The 19,190-nt window shown below is 64.3% G+C and overlaps 1 protein-coding gene across 10 annotated transcripts in view; it reads left to right on the forward strand.

The window, feature by feature from the left end:
• Positions 1–19,190, forward strand: part of GSE1 (Gse1 coiled-coil protein) — a 423,047-nt gene that overhangs the window by 377,545 nt on the left and 26,312 nt on the right. For 8 of the 10 annotated variants that reach the window (XR_005017356.1, XM_036832479.1, XM_036832480.1 and 5 more), the window contains 2 exons: positions 7,338–7,556; positions 18,200–18,399. Coding sequence is in view for 9 of the 10 variants with exons in the window: in XM_036832479.1 (XP_036688374.1) it covers positions 7,338–7,556; positions 18,200–18,399 (419 nt within the window). In the remaining variant the exon portion in view is untranslated. The remainder of the gene's footprint in view (positions 1–7,337; positions 7,557–18,199; positions 18,400–19,190) is intronic. The other 2 variants (XM_036832481.1, XM_036832487.1) reach the window with 1 other exon arrangement.

Genomic DNA, 19,190 nt, shown 5'->3' on the forward strand with positions numbered 1-19,190 from the left:
TCCCCGGCCAGGGTCGTCTCTGGACACACAGGCTGGCCTCCCCCCGACCCCCCCCCTCAGTCCTTCCCTCTGGTTCCGGGTCAGGATCCAGGCCATCTGCTACGGCCGTCCCCAAAGCCAAAATGAAATGGCTTTGGCTCGGTCTGCCGGTTACTGGAGCCTTAGCCTTGGGGAGTACGTCCAGTTCTGGGACTCCGGGCAAGAAAAGGCCTCAGTCCCCTTAGAAACCTACAACCTGAGAGGGTGGCCGTCATTGAAAAAGAACATTAAGGCCTAAAGCAGGCCACCCGTGTGTATCCGGGAGCCAGAGGCCTTCCTGACTCTCCCAGGCGCCGCCCCTACCCCCATCCCCAAGAAAAATTGCTTCGTGCGAGTGAGCTCAGAACACGCCGAAGGCAAATATAATAATGAATTTATTATGAAGCCGCTCAGGCTCCCGGGATCACGTGGTGCCCCCCGCCGCCGCCTGCTGGGGTCTCTGCTCAGGTGACCCCAGCCTTGTTAGGACTGCAGAAGCATCGCCCCTTTGGTGGGGGGGGGGTGGCATGGAGGCCCTGAGCTGGGGGACACTTGTATTTGTTCACAAACATCTCTCTCTGCGGTAATGAAAAATTACCAAGGGGGGGTGATTAGAGAATCCAAGTCCAGGTTGCGCACGCGGGCCTGAAACTGAGGCCCTGCTGGGCCCGGCCTCGTGGGGTGTAATTACCCGGAGTGGGGGGTGGCTGTCAGGGGAAGGGGGGCGGGTTGGTGCTTGAACCGGGAGCCAGCAGAAAATTCATCTCAGCTATTAGCTTGTAATTACAGAGCATGGAGGGAGCAGGCCTGAGGTCTGGAGCCACGGAAGAGTGGCGTGAAGGCGGCGGTAATTACGGGATCGGCGGGAGGCTGGAGAGGAGCTGAGGCGCGCTGATTAATAACGCCCTCCACCCTCGCGCAGAGCGGGGAGCCGCGCCGCGACCATGTTTAACGGAGTGTTAGGGGCCTGCCTCCCCCTCCCCTTTTAAGTCCAGCTGTTGGGAGCGTTCGGAGTCGATCGGGGTCTGTTCTGAAGCACCGGCACCGGCGACAGGGTGGTTCTGGAACACGTCTGCCCAGCCGTCAGCCCGGCTCGTCCCCTCTGCACTTGGATATTTCTTCTTCGCCTTTTTCTTTTCTTTTGGTTTAAACTTTGTACTGCTTCTGGCCATATTAGAAACCTGGGCAGGGAAGAGGAAAGAGCATTGGTTAAGGACACCACACTTTGGTAGAAGGAGCGGGAAGGGTGATGGCCTCCCCGGGCAGTCCTTGCTTCTAAAGACCGTCACCATCCGGGGGAGGAGGGGGCTGGAGATTCGGTGCGGGCTGTTAGCCTGGTGGCTTTTCCTCTCCTGCCCTCAGCTTCGGGCACAGGGCAGGGGCTCCCGGCTCTGGGTGTCTGGCCGTGGCAGCCCTTTTCTCCTGGGACGTCGAGGGGGCAGGAGGTGGACAGCAGCAGGTGATGCAAACGAGGCGGCCAGGAGGCCACCTGAGCTCCCCGTGTGTCAGGGGCTGGTACAGCCGGAGAGGGAGCTCTGGCCCTGCCCCCAGGGCCGCCCCCGCCCCCGGCCCTCATCCGTCATTGGCCTTCGTGCTGTGGAGCTTATTCCCAGCTGTTAGGATAATGAATTTACATGAGCTGATAATGTAGACGAGAACTCAGTCGATGGCCAGGAGCTCAGAAGTTAATAAATACCTCTCTAATGAGGGCGTGGGGGAGGATAGGGACCCCCGCGGGGCTTCTCGAGGGTGCAGGGCTGCCCGAGGCCCCCTCTCCTCTCCACGCACCGCTGGGGCTTCCACGGTCACGGTGGCACCTGCGGCGGGGTATGGGGCCCACCTGCCTGTGCAGGGCCGGGGGCAGAGCAGCCCTGAAGCGACCCCGAGCCTGTGACTGGGGGGCGAGGCACACGGCGGGGGGTATGGGCCCGGAGGCCGTGTCGATCCCCAGCAGGTCCAAGGTGACCCTTCACGGGATCTCTGGGTCCCCCGAATTTGGCCTTTGTCCTTCCACGTCCTAGGTGCAAGGGGGCCGTCACCCCAGCTGCCGGTGGTCCCTCGGGGCCCCTGCCTCCCCTCCCCCCCCCCCCATGCACACATGCGGAGGAGGAATGCTAATTTTAGACTCCCCTAACGAAGCTGCTCATTTGGAATTCTATTTTAAGTGACCTGACATCAGCAGAGCAGCTTTCCTGGCCCGAAGCTGCCCCAGAGACCACGAGTGACACCACGACAGGGACGCTCGCTTTGGGGGCGCTGTACACGGGGCCTGTGCAGCACGTGCCGGGCTTTAAGGAGGGGGGAGAGCAGGCTCAGAGGGGGGTGGGGTGTCACTGGATGCCAGTAGGAGTGTGACGGTGACATTCAGGTGGCGGCTGGTCCAGGAGGGGCAGAGGGTGGACCTGCCCCCCAGAACCCTGGTCACCGGGGAAAGGCTGGGGCTGTCGGTGAGGGTTCGGGTTCCAGGAGGGGCACCCCAGTTCCCTCGGCTCCTGCATCTGCCCTGCAGGAGGCCCCGGTCTGGGGAAGACCCCATCCCCCTGTTGGTGATTCCAAACTCATGCAGGCAAGTCTATCTTTTTGTGGGCCCCCCACTTGTAAAAACCTGGTTCGCTACAGAAAAACTAGAACATAGAGAAGTAAAAAGGCTAAAAATGAGAAAACTGATCCTCCTGCTGTCACCTGAAGACCCCCACCCATGGCCTTAAGGGGCCCGTGACATTTTGGGGTCTGCCCCGGGATTTGCCCCATGGCAGCTCCCTGCTTGTTCGACCACCCGTGTACCTTCCTGCCCAGCGCTGGCAGCTGGCGGTCACAGCGTGTCCGCCTGGGTCACCAGCTGGCCAGCCTGTCACATGGCCACTGGGCAGTGACCTCCACATCTGCTCCCTGGGCCACGGGGACCGGTCACTGGGAGCTGCAGGACGGCTTCGCCTGCCTCACTTGGCCGCTCCGCCTCCCCTCTGTCAGGAGGCAGCACGCGGTGCGGGCTGTGGGGTGGAGCAGAGCCAGGCCCTCCTGCCGCGGCCCCAGGGTGGGTCTGGATCTGGGCCCTGACCAGCTTTATGTACGTGGGACACAGGTGCCGTGTTCAGGTAATCCCAGCCCTGCTGTTGACCATCTGTCGGCCCTTGGGCCCAAGCCTGGAGTCTCCCTTCTGTAAAATGGGCACAGTGACACCTTTCCTTTAGAGGTGATAGGATTTAAAGGTGGTGACCAGTTCTCTAAGGAATACAGGAAAGGGGAGGGAGGTGGTTAATGGCCTTGGATGGCATCAGAGGGGCCCGATTTGGAGACTCTGGGTAAAGAAGGTACAGAGTATCTGCAGGTGGTTGAACTTCCACAGAGGAAGGGAAATAGAGACTGAGGGTCGTGATCAATAGAGGACGTGGTGGTGGCACTCACTGTAGCAGTTACCTTACGCTGTGTAACAAGCTATGCCAAACCTAAACGCGTTGGGATCCGGGAGTGGCTCGGCCGGGCGGCTCTGGCCCAGAGTCTGGTGTAAATGAACTGTTGGGGCTGTGGTCTCATCAGAAGGCTCCCCTGCGGCTGGAGGAGCTGCTGCCGAGATGGTTCATGCTTTAGTTGGCTGTTGGCTGGAGGCCTCAGTTCCCTGAATGTGGGATTCCCTACAGGTACCTAGGGCGTCCTTACAACCTGGCAGCTGACCTCCCCATGGCTCAAGTGATCCAGGAGAGCGCAGGGAGAGATCCAGGAGAGCGCAGGGAGAGATCCAGGAGAGACCAGGGGCCTTTGATGACCTCACCTTGGCAATTGCCTCGCTTCTGTTGTGTTCTGTTCAGTGGAAGTGAGTTGAGAGGTCTGGCCCACATTGAGAGAAGAGGATTCGTCCCCATCTCTTGAGGGATGAGTGCCAGACTTGGACACATTTCTAAACCACTGTAGTCAAGCGTACCTGAGCTCTGAGTGTGTTGCACCTCTTGGTCTGGCATCACAGTTGGGCCTTGGACTGGTCAGGTGGTGTCATGAGTGGTGAGAACATTGCATCTGGGCCCAGGAAATGGGGTTCGAGTCCTAGATGTGCTGTTGAGCTGTGTGGCCTTGGATTGTCTGTGTGGCCTTGGGTCGTCTGTGTGACCTTGGGTCGTCTGCGTGACCGATCTTTGAACAGCTCCTGGCCTTGGTGTCCCCACCGGTGCTCTGCTGGCCTCTCAGGGTTGTCTGAGACCCTGAGGGCAGGCCCAGGGTGGGAGTGAGTGCGGGGTTGGGGGGGGCGTCCACTGCTGCTGCGGCCTCTCCCAGGCCCATCACGAGGCTGTCTTGAGAGGTGACCCGACCGTCTGTGTGACCTGATGTCCTGGGGAGGGTCTTCGTTTCCCTGGAGTAGGGAGCCCCGGGGTCCCCCGTCACATACCTCGTCTCCGGGCAGCCTCTCGTGGCGACGCCTTCCTCTAGGTGTTGGTCAGGACCTCCAGGACCTGTGCGGGCCGTGCCCGGACGGGGTCCCCACAGGGTGGTGCTCCATGGTATACCACCACCCGCCCCCCTCAAGAAAAGAAACCCATCGGTCCACTGAGTGTGGGTGCTGAGGGTGCTTTGGTCCCGAGCAGGACCCAGAGGACTTCTGGACCGCCCAGATCGGGTCCTGTGTGGGGTCACGTCCTCGGGGTCCCCGCAGGCAGCAGGACAAGGGCTCTGGTCCCCCTCTGTCCCGGGGTGTCCTGTGTTCACGCTGACCAGGCAGTGCCACTCACGGGTGTGGAGAGCTGGGCTGTGTGACTCCCGGCCTGGACACGGAAGGGGTGGGGGTGGGGGTCGGCGGCACAGATTCGGCAGGTTGGGTCCCATTTTGCCCAGCCTGACCTGTATGAGCTTAGCCAAGCCCCTCGCCCACCCGAGACCTGGGTTTCTGCCCCATCTGTTGACCAGTTGCATGATAATAACAGTGACTCCTGGGACGTGCCAGCCCCGCTCTGAAGCTTCTCACGTAATTTACCTCCTTGAACCCTCGCGGAATTAACTTCATGAGGCAGACTTTGTCTTTATCCCCCATTTATAGACGAGGAGACTGAGGAGGCCCAGAGAGGCAAAGTAACTTGCCCAACATCACACAGCTGGAGGTCGCAGAGCCGGGATTCGGGCCCCAGCGTGTGGCAGCCTAGTCCACGCTAAGCCTGACCTCCAGGCTCCGTGGCCGGCAGCACCTCCTGCCCTCTCTGTCCTCACCGTCCGTGGAGGAGGAGGAGAGGGGGCCGAGGAGGGCCTGGGCCGAGCTTCCGGGACATGGCGTCCATCGGGCTCCACGGCCCTCCAGTGGCTGGCTGGGTGCTGGCTTGGCTGAGAAAGGACTCTTGTTGGGAACCTGTGTTTTCTAGTGACCAGCCCGCTGGGGCAGGGACCCTGCGGCCTCCTGGGTTCTCGGGTTTCTCTGGTGGGCTTGCGGTGCCTGTGGGCATGTGGTTCCCACCCTCTCCTCTGTTCTTCTGGAGAGAGGAGATCACGCGGGGTCAGCCTCGGGTTGGTGCCGCCCCGGCCGCTCAGTGGGCCTGCTGCCGTGGGCCCCTGTCGCCCAGCATGGTGCCACCCACGTGACCCGCCGGCAGCTGGGAGGTCAGCCTGGGCGCAGGGGCGCTTGTGCGGGTCCTTTATTTACGAGGTGGGAGCCCTCTCCCGGGAGAACGGTGTTCCCTCGAACTCGCGCCTGCCTCGATACTGCCTTTTATGCGCCCCCCACCCCATCCCTGCTGTGGCCGTTTACACAGCTGAGCCCCCAAGATCTCTTTTGCCACCCGCCCGGCGAGAGGGCGATGGCGGCCGCGGCCCGGCTCTCCGGGACCCTGGGTTCAGGGCATGTGTCGGGGCCCGTGGCCTCTCCTGGCTAGTTCTGGGGGCAGCGGGGGGGCAGGGCAGGTCTCAGGGGCCCACCCCTGCCTGGCCACCGGTGGGGGTCCCCAGTGCTCACCTGGCTACCCACGGGGACAGGCAAGTTAGACTCGAGTTGGACTGGATGCAGAGTGCCGCAGAGGTGGGCTGGGCTCGGGGGGCTGCGGAGAGCCCCTGGGGGTGGGGGCCGTGGCCTGGGGGCAGCACACGTTCCTGCCCTGTCATCTTCTGGGACACTCTGTGCTTGTGCCCTCTCACCCCTCCCATGACTCCCCAGGACCCCTCCCCAGCTGACCCCGGGTGTTCCCTGGAGCTGTCCCGCCTAGGTCTCCGTCTGGGGCTTTGCAAGTTTGTTTACCTCTCCCTGCACACAGCCCGTTGCCCTGCCACCCACGAGGCTGTGCACCTTGATTTACGCCTCTCGAATGTACCCACGGTGAGGGAGCGGGGATGCGGCAGGTGCCCGAGAGGGCAGGAGGAGTTAACGGAAGACTTATTTATGGCACCGCTCACGCCTGCCCGCCAGGGAGCCCGCCGTTATCAGTGGGGCGCGTGAAGGTTGAGCCTCCTCAGGACCAGGACCTGAAAGGCCGGGGGCTCGTGGGAAGGCATCTGCTGTCACTCCTGGCGGGTGGCGGCTCCTTGGCCAGCGTGGCACCTGACCCTGGACCCCCGTGGGAAGGGGGCTTCCCCCGGACAGCGGTTTAGACCTGCGGTCGCGGGTCTTTTAGCGTCTAGGCGGGGTTTGCGCCGGGCGAGACCGCAGCAGGGTCTGCAGGTGGCTGTGTTCTCTGCCTGCCTCTGTCCCCGCAGGCACCTTCTCAGTGCAGACCCGCTGGGCCCTGTGGCCTTGGGGTTCCAGGGGGGACGGTGGCGGCACAGCAGGGCTCTGGGCGACCCCGGGTCTGTGCTGCCTGCCAGCACGAGCCTGCCTGCCAGCACGAGCCTGTTCGCTTTTCTGGAAGGAAAAGGACGTGCTCCATCAGTCCTCCAGAGCGGTGTGCTGAAGGCCTGGCAGGAGTGTGTTCGTCTTCGTGATCGTCAGTGGTTCAGCCCTTTCCCTTTCCTCTGGCGTTCTTCTCTTTCTTGCGAGGACACCGGCCCCGCGCCTTGGTCTCCGTCCCCCACGCCCGTCGGGATGCTCTCAGATCTTCCGGGCTGTCCTGGAGAGGTTGTCGGCTTGGGCCGGACGAGCTGTTCGGTATCTGCACTCACCGGGGTCCTGGGCACAGCGGCTCTTTGCTTACGGAGCCGAGAGGGTGGGGTGCCCTCTGGACGCCGGGGTTGCGGCCCCGTTCTCTGCGCAGCACTGGCTCTGTTCCGTCTCTCCTGTCCTGCCGGGGCCGCCGGCTCTGCTCCCTTTCCCCGCATGCCGCCCGCTGGCACCGGACCCCCGGGCCGCGCGGACCCCGCTCTGGTGCCGGGCCCTCCTGCTCTCTGGGTGACTTCTGGTTCTTCTTTTCCTGTTTCAGGCATGAGCCATGAGCCCAAGTCCCCTTCACTAGGGATGCTTTCCACCGCGACCAGGACCACCGCCACCGTCAACCCCCTCACCCCCTCGCCGCTCAATGGCGCCCTGGTGCCCAGCGGCAGCCCCGCCACCAGCAGCGCGCTGTCGGCCCAGGCCGCGCCGTCCTCCAGCTTTGCTGCCGCGCTGCGCAAGCTCGCCAAACAGGCGGAGGAGCCCAGAGGTAAGAGGCGCGCCCGCCGGGTGGCTCCACGAGGCGGGAGAGAGAGCGGCCCCTTCCTTCCTGCCCAGGCCTCGCGGCTCCTGCGCTCGGTGGGGGGGGGGGAAGCAGCCGGTCCCACGAGCCGCCGCTCCGCACGTTCACGGGGCTCTGGGGGCGGGGCCGCTCCCGCCCACGTGCTTGCACGCCCGCGTCTATTGCTGGTTTTTCTCTTGCTGCTTCGTCCTGGCGGGGACCGCGCTGTCTGACCCCCACCCGTCCGGTGAGCCCACCGGCCCCAGCAGCTCTGCTTGGCTCCTGCTTCCCGCGCTCTCTGCTGCTTTGTCCTTCTTTGGCTGTAAGACCACCGAGGGGGCGTCCGGCAGCCGTGGCTTTGGAGGGTGGATGTGCTGGGCCCCGATTCGTCCCTCAGGAGTCCCCAGCCTGCCCTGGGGGCCTCTCCCCAGGTGGCATGTTTCCCAGGAGACTGGGAGCTCTGGGCCTTGATACCCCCTCCAGACATGGCAGGGAGCACGGTCTCTGGAAACCCTCTTTATCCCGAGTGCCCCAAAGTGGGGGCACCGCTTAACCCCTCCAAGGCAGGGGTCTTGTGGTGGCATGAACAGGTGTCCCCCAGAGGTCCGGAGCCCTGGCTCCTGGTGTCACTTGGGCAGTGACGTGCTCTGTGACTTTGGGCAAACGCTGACCCTCTCTGAGCTTCAGCCTTCCTGTTTGTATGACGAGGCTCACTACAGCTCTGGCTTCGGGCACTTCTAGGGCTGACCGTCAGCCTGTGTTAGTCCAAGGGCTGCTGGCTGGATGAGTGGGGCTGGCGGGCAGTTTGCAGCCAGAGCTGCTGGGAGGCCTGGGCCCTTGCGGGTTCTGGTGCAGGCCTCTCAGACACCCTCCGGACTCACTGCTTTGAGGCAGGGGGTCGGCCTCCCGGGCAGAGGAAGCGGAGACCCTGGGTGTCTCTGCCGGCCATCTGCCTTGCCCCGAATGTCCAGGGCTTGGCGTCCTGGGTTCCAGGCCCTCTGGGGGCACCCGAAGAACACATGTGTGGGAACTCTGTCTGTCTTTGTAGACTCTGGGGTCTCTAGCTCAGCAGAGTGGACATTTGCCCTGACCGGGGTGGCCGGGGGTCTGCTGATTTCTGAATCTGACCTGTCTCCACACCCTTGCTGATTACATGGTTGTTGGACGGAGGAGGAATGTGAGGGGAGTAGACTAGAATTGACGGGCAGCGTGGATCTGGCCCAGGAGCAAAGGCCTCCGGGGCCTGGTTTCTGCATTGCTAGGGATCGCCCTCACCGCTGGTGTCCGCCTGCCCTGGGCTGTTCTGTCCACCCAGACAGACCTTCCCAGTCCCTGCACGCATGCCCCTCCTTGCCCTCCATGCCCACCATGGGACTCCTTGGCCAGTCTGGCCGCAGGAGCCCCGCCGCTGTCGGGAGGCCCCGCTGTTCGGGGCCACCGCACACCACGCGGCCGGAGAGCAGAGATGCGGTGAGCTCCGTGCCGGCGAGGCCCCCAGAAGAGAGGTCCTGGGCTGGCTGCGAGCACCCCGGGAGGAGAGTGCACAGCGGCACCCTGGGCTGGAGTCGAGACTTGGGGGTCTCTTCAGAGTGAGCGCGAAGCCCCCAGGGCAGAACTTGCTCCCTGCTTTGGTGTCTTCCTTCCCAGCATTCCAGGAGGCGGAGAAACAGGGCTGGCGCAGCTTTCAAAGACAACTGTCAGCTCGTGGGAGACACTGGGGCCATCTGGCTGAGTCACCCCCGAGTGTCAGGGCTTCAGCCAACAGCTGTGTCCACTCCCGGGCAGCTGGGCTCATCCTGGGGTGACACCCCCCCGTCTGTAGAGGATGTGGCAGTGAAAGGGCACGTTTCCCTCCTTGCCGAGTGGGCGGTAGGGAGGTCTGCAGGCCTGGCTCACGCGAGAGCCTGCCTTGATGGCCTTCGTCTCCTCTTTGCCGCCCCAGGCTGGCCGCAGCGTCCGGCTCGAATGACGTGCCGGAGACTGCCGGGCCTCACTGGCCGGCAGCAGCGTGTGCTGTTGCGGAGCGGACCCTGCTCCCCGCAGGCTGCGATCTGGGTGTTGCGCGTGATGCCCGGGAACTCTGTGACAAAGGATCAGGAGGGGGAGGAGGGGGCGAGCTGCACTGGCCTCAGCTTGTGCTGTCCGCCGCTGGTTGACCCGAGGTTATCCCCATCGTTCTGATGAGAAAGCCGAGGTTTGCGGGGGGGGGGGGGGCTCAGTATTTGGACCCTGCGCTGCCCTGATGCTCGAGTTACTGTGTGTGTGTCCTGGGGACTTGTGGCCTCATTTCTGGCTCTGGGGGCCCCAGGCAAAGTCTGGAGTTTAAAGCAGCAGTGATGAGCTTCGTTGGCAGTGCACCATCTGGTGCGCCCCAGTGGGGCTTTGGTTTGAAGAAGTGAGCTCAGTTACTCTCTGGAGCATCCTCTGGGCCACATCCCGTGCCTGGTCCCCATTTTTGTCACCGAGTTGCCCCAGCTCTGATGGGCTGTCTCCCGTCTGTAGAATTGGCTGGCAGCCCAGAGTTGTCGGCCCATTGTACAGGTGGGGAAGCTGAGGCTCAGAGAGGTCAAGTCATGAGCGTGAGGTCACACAGCTGGTGAGGACACGCCCTGTGCCCCTCACTGCTGCTCCTTCAGCCTTTCCAAGTGGATGTGGAGAGCCGGACTTAGGACGGCAAGACTGAGTGCATGGTCCTGGCTGGGGAGGGGCACCCCCCTTCCCACTCCCCACCCCCCAGCACCCACCACAGTGGTGCAGGGAGCACTCGTGGGAGTGGGTCTGTGCTCCCCACAGAGCGGGGGACAGAGTGGAGATGTGGGCTGTCAGCTTCTGGAAGCCTGGGAGCTGTAGGGGCACGGCGAGGAGAGCCAGCAGCCCCCAGCTCCCCTGCCTGCATCTCCACTGGGGACCAGAGAGCCCAAGGGGGACGTTTGCTGGGCTTGGTGATGGCAGCAGTGGGGAGGGGGGGGGGGCTTGATTTTTTCCTTAACTTCTTAAGGTATAATTCACGTCTCGGAAAATTCTTTTTTTTTTTTTTCTTTTTAATAATACTTATACTTTTTTTTTAAAGTTTATTTATTATTTATGGCTGTGTTGGGTCTTTGTTTCTGTGCGAGGGCCCTCTCCAGTTGCGGCAAGCGGGGGCCACTCCTCAGCACGGTGCGCGGGCCTCTCATTATCGCGGTCTCTCTTGTTGCGGAGCACAGGCTCCAGATGCGCAGGCTCAGTAGTTGTGGCTCACGGGCCTAGTTGCTCCGCGGCATGTGGGATCTTCCCAGACCAGGGATCGAACCCGCGTCCCCTGCATTGGCAGGCAGACTCTCAACCACTGCGCCACCAGGGAAGCCCGACCGTCACTCTTAATTCCAGCGTGTTTTGTCATCCTCCCCCGGCCCTGGCAGCCAGGATCCGCTGTCTGCACGTCTGTCACCTGTGGGTGCACGCAGCCCCGCGGCTGGCTCCTGCTCTCAGACCAGTGTTTGCAGGGCTGTCTACACATGGCACACTTCTCGTGGCTGGTTGGCACCGCACACCTGTCAGCAGGTGTGTGAGGAGGTGGACCCCGCAAGGGCTCTCCCCTCCTGAATCGCGGCAGTGACCGTTTATTGAGCACCTGCTGCGAACAGGGCGGTCTCACGCTGCGTTCCCAGCACAGCCCTGGCCTGTGTTCTCTGTCCGTCTTGCTGGTGGGCAAAGCCGAGAGCTTTGGGCTCGCTGGTGTCCCGAGCCATAGGCAGCAGAGGGGACACTGGAAACTCCATGGTCTCCTACCCCGCCCTGGCACCCGTGTCCACCTTCCCAGAGAAAGGGAGCCACCGCCTCTGCTGCAGCTGTCCCTCCATGAGAGTGAGGCCCCCGTCTCTTCGGGGTGACCCAGGGCGACAGGCCCCACAGCCCCGGAGGTGCCAGCATCTCGGCATCTGGGGGCTGAGGTGACCCAGAACCCCATGGCTGACCCCAGAGAGCCCTGTCCCCGAGGGCAGAGGTCCCAGGTGGAGCCAGCGCTGCGTCTCCTCCTGCACAGGGAGGTGGTGGGAGAGGTGGGCCCGATGGCAGAGCCAAGACCAGCCGAGGCTGCAGCCCTCCCCGCCCCCGCAGGCCCCTCCCGCTGCCAGGCCCGTACTGGTCAGCCGCGGGCTGCCCAGGTGCCGGCCGCAGCCCTGGGCACCTCCGACTGTCCCGTGACCCGCTCCTCCGCCCCCGACGCCCCCCACGCTGCGGAAGCGTCTTACCCCGAGACGTGGCCCAGCTCTCCCCTCTGCTTCCCCGGCTGATGTCTTTCCTCACGTCGTGTCTCCAGGCTGCAGTTTAAAAATTCAGTTCAGAGCAAGTAATCCACGTGCCCGTCATTTGCTCTGCCGCAGGGAGAGGATGCGAGGAGGAGACATTGGCCCTCGGTGGGGTTTTATCTTTCCCGAGGCTTCTTTGCAGCGACACGGCCCTGCTCCATCCCCGTCGGCCAGCGGGGGGGCCGGGTGTCTTCCCCTGGGGGACTGGAAGGGACTGCCTGTCCGGGGAGGGGGAGGGCCCAGATCTGCCTGGCCCTGTAACCCACTCCGACGCGGGCACCCAGCAGGGTGGACGCGGACGCCGGCAGATTCTGGTTCACGCCCTTGCTGTGTGGCCGGGCACGGTGCTCTACCTCTCTGAGCTGCCGTGTGTCCTCAGGGTGAGGGTAACGTCTAGGGACTTCCCTGGCGGTCCAATGGGTAGGGCTCGGTGCTTTCAGTGCAAGGGGCATGGGTCCGATCCCTGGTCTGGGAACTAAGATCCCACGTGCCTCACGGTGCAGCCAAAAATAAAACAGAAAAACAGAAGAGGCTGAGGATAACGTCTGTAGTCCGTAGATTGTGACGATGTAGGAAGAACACGCTAGCTCCGGGTGCGGCGCCCTGCGCAGCAGATGAGATCCACCCACGCCATCACCCCAACCCCTGCCATCCCCACCTTCCCCACCCCTGCAGTGCAGCCAGGGCTTGAGGGGCCGGGAAGGGAAGGCGAGTGCTTCCATGGCTGAGGGCTGGGCTGAGTGCTGCGCATGTGTCTTGAGGCCCAGACTGACCCCGTCTGGGGAGAGAGCCCGTCCTGTCCGGGCCGGAGGAGTTGGCCGCGGCTGCTCCCAAATGTCCTGACAGCGTGGGTGCGTCCAGGCCCAGGGCAGCCGCTCCCTGTCACCTCAACCCTCGTCTTGGCTCTTCGGAGAAAGGGGGTCCCAGGCCGTGACCAGGCCCACACAGCACGTTCTGGAAGGAGCCTCGGGCTGCAGGTTTGGGCCTGACCCCCACGTTGGTCCCGGTTGTACCCGTGGGACCCTTCGGCCGTGACAGGCCGGGGCCCCCTTGAATGAGGCGTCCCGCAGCAGTGCCCTTGGCGTCTGTCTGCGGCCCCTTTGCCGGCGGGGCTGGGCGGGGCGGAGGGAGCAGGGTGGGCTCCAAAGCCACGCGGCCTGTTCAAATCCCACGTGTCCGTCCCCCCCAGCGGGGTGGGGGGGGCACCGAGCGGCCTCACGGAGCTGGTCTCCCGAGGGCACGAGCACCGTTGTCGCCGCCTGCAAGAGAAGTGACTGGCGGACCCCGGCTTTATTTGGACCAGACTCAGGCAGGCTGGCAAGGGCAGCGGGGCCCGGGTCCCCGAGCACAGGTGGGAGGGAGCGCGCTTTTCTCCAGGCGTTTGTTGGCTGCCGGCCTCATCTTGTCGCTGGCTTTGCAGGCGCGCCTGGTTTCCCTGGAGCCCCTGGAGGAGGCCGGAGCATCCCTCCCTCTGTCGGGGTTGGAGGTGGGACTCTGCCCCCCAGTGGTGCCTCACTCAGCCGGCGTGAGCCAGGAGGGAGGGGCGGCGCCCCTGTTCTGCCACCTGAAGTCTGCTTCTTTCAGAGAACACAGCAAAACAAGTGAGGGGACACGCGTGTGCGTCAGTCGTGTGGCCGCAGGGCTCGGCGGGGCTGGGTTTCCCGGCGTGTCTGCAGCCCCATCTGTCTCGCGGCGCAGGTGTGAGCGTGCAGGGGCGTCCTTGGTGCCTTGGCCTCCTCCTCTGTGCGCTGGGCTGGGGATTCAGAGGAGAGAGGGTCCCAGGGAGGGGGGCTTGCGCCTGCCCTGGTGGAGGATGCCCAGCCCTGAGACACTGGGACAAGAGGCCTCCCCAGGCCGTGTCGCTGCAACAGCGACTTTCCCTGTCCCCTCCCTGAAGCCCCCTCTGCCTTCTCGCCCCCAGTTCCTCTCCTCTCCCTTGATGCGCCCCCTCCCGGCCCCTCATGCCCCCCAGCACAGCGGAAGCTCACCACCCTCCCAGCCCCAGTCCTGCGCATCACCGCATCGTCGGCCCCTGGAAACACGTCTTGTAAGAAAGACCACGCCTTGCCTTTGCTGGCTGGGGTTTAGTGACCGTCCTGTGACGCTACGTTGCGGGCAGGTGTGCCCCGCCCGCTGGTGGCATGAGGTGGGGTGAGGGCTCCTGGGAGAGGGCATTGGGTGGACGGGCCTCCGACTGTTCCCGCGCCATGGAGGAGCTGGCAGGCAGGCCGGGAGGGCCTCTTCCAGGAAGGGAAGCGGGCAGAGGGCAGCCCTGCGGCTCTTTTTCAGGGGGTTCTCCCCGAACCCACAGGTGGGTGGAGCCTGTGCCGTGTGCCCGGCTGTCCCTGCTGCACCCGGCCGGCGGGGAGTCCAGAGGGTCCCCCCCTCATTCCCTGCCTCTATGTGCTTATGGTGGGGATCCACACGCGCTCGTGGCTGGCGGGTCCCTGCTTGCACCTGGTGACAGTCTGGGCGAGGCTCAGCGGAGGGGGACCCCTGCCCGGGCTGGCCCTGTGGTGCTGTGGCTCCGGCCACGGGAGGGGGCGTCTCGGGAAGGCGTCCCAGGGGTCCTCCTTTAGGGAGCACATCAGGTGACCGCCGTCCGTCCTTCCCCGGGTGAGGCGGCCTGACTCAGTGCAGGCTTGTGCTCGGGAGAGGGGGTGCTGTGCGGCGGGACCGAGCTCACACCCTGCAGTGTGCCGGGCAGGGGTGGTCCCCGCACAGAAGCCCTTGTTCAGGGCACCCAGCTGGTGCTTAAGGTCGTTCGGGTGGTGTCTCAGGAGCTGACATGCTGCACTTGTGCTTCCAGGCCTCGCTCCCTCTCCCCTCACAGCGACTTTGGTGTCTCAGCTGTTAATTACACGGGCTCAGGGGGCCTCGGGCGCTAATCCGCGAGGTCAGATGACAGAGGTGACGCGGACCGCTGGGCGCTGTCACCCCCCTCCGCACCCGCACGCGGCTCCCTGCCGCCTGCCGTGTACCGCCGGTTCATTACAGCTCGCGCCGCCCTGAGCACGGGGTCGGGGGCGACCGCGCTAATTGGCGGTTGCGTGGTCAGGCATCGATCTGGCTGCCAGGCGAGGCGTCCGGCCCGCCCCTGCGGGACGAGGCTGCTAATTGCCCGTGGCCTCCGGGCGGGCAGGGGCACCTGGCCCCCGGGCTCCGTCTCTCGCCCTCCCCTCCTGCTTCCTCCCTCGCTGCCCAGCGCTTAGAAAGGATGCTGGTCCACGGAGACCTGCTAATGGCGTGGGGCGGGGGCTCGGAGGCCGGAGGGGGGTGGTCTGAGAGGTGGGAGGGGACGGGGGAGCAGCGGGGTCGGGAGCCGGGTGGCCCTGAGTCTCTGTGCGCAGGTGGTGTGGCCCCTGGGCCACTGGGCCCTCCTGGCTGTGAGGCCCCAGGGGCTGGCACAGGATGGGGCTCCGAAGTGTCTGCTCCAGCTCCCCTCCGTCTGCCTGGCCCCTCGAGGAGCAGAGCCCACCTGGCCTTGACCCCACCTGGCCTTGACCCCACCTGGCCTTGACTGCACCGTTTTCTCCAGGCAGTGCGGCCTCTCCCTTGACTGGTGGGGGTCCTTGGTGTGTTTGTTTTCTTTCTTTTTCGGCTCCCTCTACCCCCAGGCGGAGTTTACACAGGGCGGCCCGGGGTGCAGACCGGGTGCGCGGTAGGTCCTCCTGCTTGGTGGCCGGGAGCTCTGGTGGCTTTCCACCCCCTCCCCTCTGTGTCCTTCCGGCTGCTGGTGGACATGGCGGGAGTTTCCCGTAGGGGCCGCCAGCCTGCGTCTTTGGTGGACGGCAGCCTGCTTTGCTGGGGCCCCAGGAGCGGGGTTGCCGGGCCAGGGCGTGGGCGGTGGTGGGGAGATAGATGCTCCCAGTTTCCCCAAGTTGCACAAACCTGGTGAGCGCTCAGGGCGCAGGGGTTCCCTCCGTCGGCCGGCCGGCTCCACGCCCAGGGCTGGCCAGGTCAGCCCCCCCGCCTGCCTCCTGCTCCTCCCTTGAAGCTGGCTTCCCGGGTGGGCCCCGCCAGCCTGGCAGACACAGCTCGTTTCAAAACTTTGGCGGCTGTCCCACTGGGAAAGGAAGGCCGCCGCCGTTGTCGCCTGTCGGCTGTCCCCAGGCGGGCGGTAATGACAGCTGACCGAGGCTGTAGCTTGCCCCACGGCTGCGATCCTGACCCGGTGCTGGGTCTCGGTGGTTGGCCCGGCCGACTTGGGGTTGCAGAATTGTGTGGGCCGTGGTTGGCGGATCTTTCTGGGGAATCGGGGGTCACACGTCAGGGGCAGCAGCCTGCAGGCGACTCCTCACTGCCCACTGGCAGGCACTGACGGGTGAGGGCTGCAGGTGACGGGGGCGCCTGGCCTCAGCGTTGTTCTTGGGGTTGCCGAGCGGCTCGGCTGGGGGCAGGTCTGGCGGGCCCGGGTGTCTCCCCGTGGGGCTGCCCCGTACGGCTGTTCAAGCTGTGCACAAGCCTAGGGAAGCACGGTGAAGCGGCCTGGACCGGCAGCACGCTGCTCAGGGCGAAGCTCTGTCCCAGCGTCCGTGGGGCCTCGGCAGCCGACCGCTCTGCCCCCTGGTCACCGCTGAGCCCGCGCCTCGATGGCCGGGGCCTCTGGGGCAGAGGGAGGGGCGACTGTCTCCCAGCACCCTGAGCTGTAGGCTGCCCTGCCTCCCCTTCAGGCAAAGGTTTGATTTGGTAGCAGGAGCGTGCCCACTTGAGATGGTTTGGAGAAAAGACGAGGGTCTTGGCTCCTGGGACCCAGGCAGGTTCTGAACAAAATCCAGGGAGGATGGGTGCTGCTTGTGGAGGGGGGAAGGGTCTGTGCTGGCCCCAGCTTCCTTCCCCGCCCCGGGGCCCCAGGTGCCCCAAGCGGGGCTCCCGCAGGCAGAGGCTGCCCGGTTGAGCCCCTCAGAGGGGAGCTTTGCAAGATGGCGCGGCTCCAGGCCGCTGCTTGGGGCTGTCGGCAGCAGCCTCCTTGGCCAGGTCCACCTCCGCTGGCCGCCCGAGCTCACGCCACCCCCGTGACCATGGGCGGGAGCGGTGCCTGGCACGAGCTGAAGCTCTGCTGTGTAGTAAAATCTGGGGGTCCCCTGTGTGGCCTGCCCCAGATTCAGGGCCGTGGGTGCTCTCCGTGGCTCTCAGGTGCGGTGGGGTCTGTGTCAGGGGCCTGTGTGCCATGGGGCCTCTGTGGGGGGGGCATGTGAGGGGTCTCCTCTGTCCCCAGACTGCAGCCCCAGAACAGTGCGGGGTGTGGATGTGCACACGACCGAACCTCATTGGGCCTGGGCGTGACTCTCGGGGACCCCAGGACCAGGCCCTGCCGGCAGCTCCAGCCCTCAGGGGTGGGGGAGGGGATGCGCCGTCGCCCCTCGCTCACAGGCGGCCCCGCCCCTCGCGGGAGGAGCAGCTGCGGGCCAACGTGGCTGCAAATGGGCGCCTTCCCCCTTAGGACCCAAAGTGACTTCCTCCCAGCCCCCCAGGCCCCGCCCTCTCCTCCCACCCCACGCACCACCATGACCCTGCGCCCCTGCCAGGAGCTAAACCAACCCCATCCTCCTGACCCCCCGCAGGCCTGCAGGCCTCCACACCACCCACCTCGGGGGGGCAGCACATGGGGGTGATGCTGAGGGTGGGGCTTCTTTTGGAAGTGATGGAAATCAGATAATGGTGATGTTTCCACGAAGCTGTGAATGTGCTGAAAACCACCAACCTGTATGCTTTCAGCGCCGGATCATAACTCAGTTCTTAAAACTTAAAATGAACGCAGTCGATATTTTGAAAATACAAGCCTTCCTCAGCCACGCCCTCGCCTCTTTCCCACCCTGCCAGGCCCGTCCAGCAGCTAGGACGCCCACCCTCAAGCACACAGGGGGCTCGCGGGGAGAACTTCGGGCCTTTCTGTGCGCCTCGGGGGGTCTCGTGCCCACCCCCTGGCTCATACCCTCATGTGCAGCTACTGCCTCTTGTGGGGCAGGTTCAGCAGGCCCCTCACTCACCCTGCGCCCCCGCGGCCCACTTCAGCCCGAGTGACCCGGGGTGTCGCGCACGGCCCCCAGCTGCCGTGGGTGTAACTCGTCGAGCCACACTTGCTCTCCTGAGGCTGTGTCTCCGTCCATGTCTGGGGCGGTGGCCCTGCCTGCGCCCCTGGCTCTTTCCCCTGCTCGGGGGGGGGGGGGGGGCTTGGGGGGAGCAGCACCAGGCACGGGAGGCCCTGTCCGCGGGCGGGGGTGGGGAGTTACCGCCCGGATCCCGGGCTGGGGCGGGGCGTCCGCAGGAGCCCGCGTGCCCCTGCCCGGCTGCTGGGGGCCGGGGGGCACCCACTCAGGCTGCTGTGTCCTTCTCCCACAGGGTCTTCACTGAGCAGTGAGTCGTCCCCCGTCTCCTCTCCGGCCACCAACCACAGCTCTCCGGCCAGCACGCCCAAGCGCGTGCCCATGGGCCCCATCATCGTCCCCCCCGGGGGCCACAGCGTCCCTAGCACGCCCCCCGTGGTGACCATCGCCCCCACCAAGACCGTCAATGGCGTGTGGAGGAGCGAGAGCCGGCAGGTGAGTGTGGGGAGGGGGGCTTAGGGTGGAGGCCGGATGCGCCACGGGTGCTGGGAAGGTGGCCTCCCACGGAGCAGGCCTGGGTTTCGGGGTTGAAATCCCCTGCCCCAGCTCACTCCCCTGAGCCTGTCTTTTTCTCTGCAAAATGGTATAACTACAGCACCTACCTGGAGGGTCTGTGTGATTTAAGAAGATTCACGGGCGTTAGTGGTCTTGGGCTGCCACAACGAGCATCACAGAGCATCACAGATGGGGGCTTATTTAAGACAGATTTATTCTAGAGGCTGGTGGCCCATGTTGCCGGTGTGGACGGGGTCAGTTTCTCCTGAGGCCTCTCTCCTTGGTGTGTAGGCGGCCGTCTTCTCCCTGTCTCTTTCCATGCTCTTCCTTCTGTGTGTGTCTGTGTCTTAATCTCCTCTTCTTATGAGGACACCAGTCCTATTGGATCAGGGCCCACCCTAGTGACCTCGTGTTACCTTAATAACCTGTTCAAAGATCTTGTCTTCAAACATGGTCACTTTCCAAGGTCCTGGGGGTTGGGACTCCAACATAGAAATCTTGCGGGGGACAAAGTGCTTAAAATGGTGTTTGCACATCGTAAGCACTTGATAGACAATAGCTGTTATGATTATTATCTACTGCACAAACAAGGAATTGAAATAGCGAAAATACCAGCCCATATTTTCACAGGTCAGTTTTCCTATTTCCGTCTTAACTTTTGAAGCCCGCCCGCCCCAGGAGGCCCTTTCCCGCACGTGGCGGGGTGGGTGCCTGGTGTGTCGTGGCCATGC

This window comes from Balaenoptera musculus, chromosome 19 (assembly GCF_009873245.2).
Source record: "Balaenoptera musculus isolate JJ_BM4_2016_0621 chromosome 19, mBalMus1.pri.v3, whole genome shotgun sequence".
NCBI classification, from domain to species: Eukaryota; Metazoa; Chordata; class Mammalia; order Artiodactyla; family Balaenopteridae; genus Balaenoptera; species Balaenoptera musculus.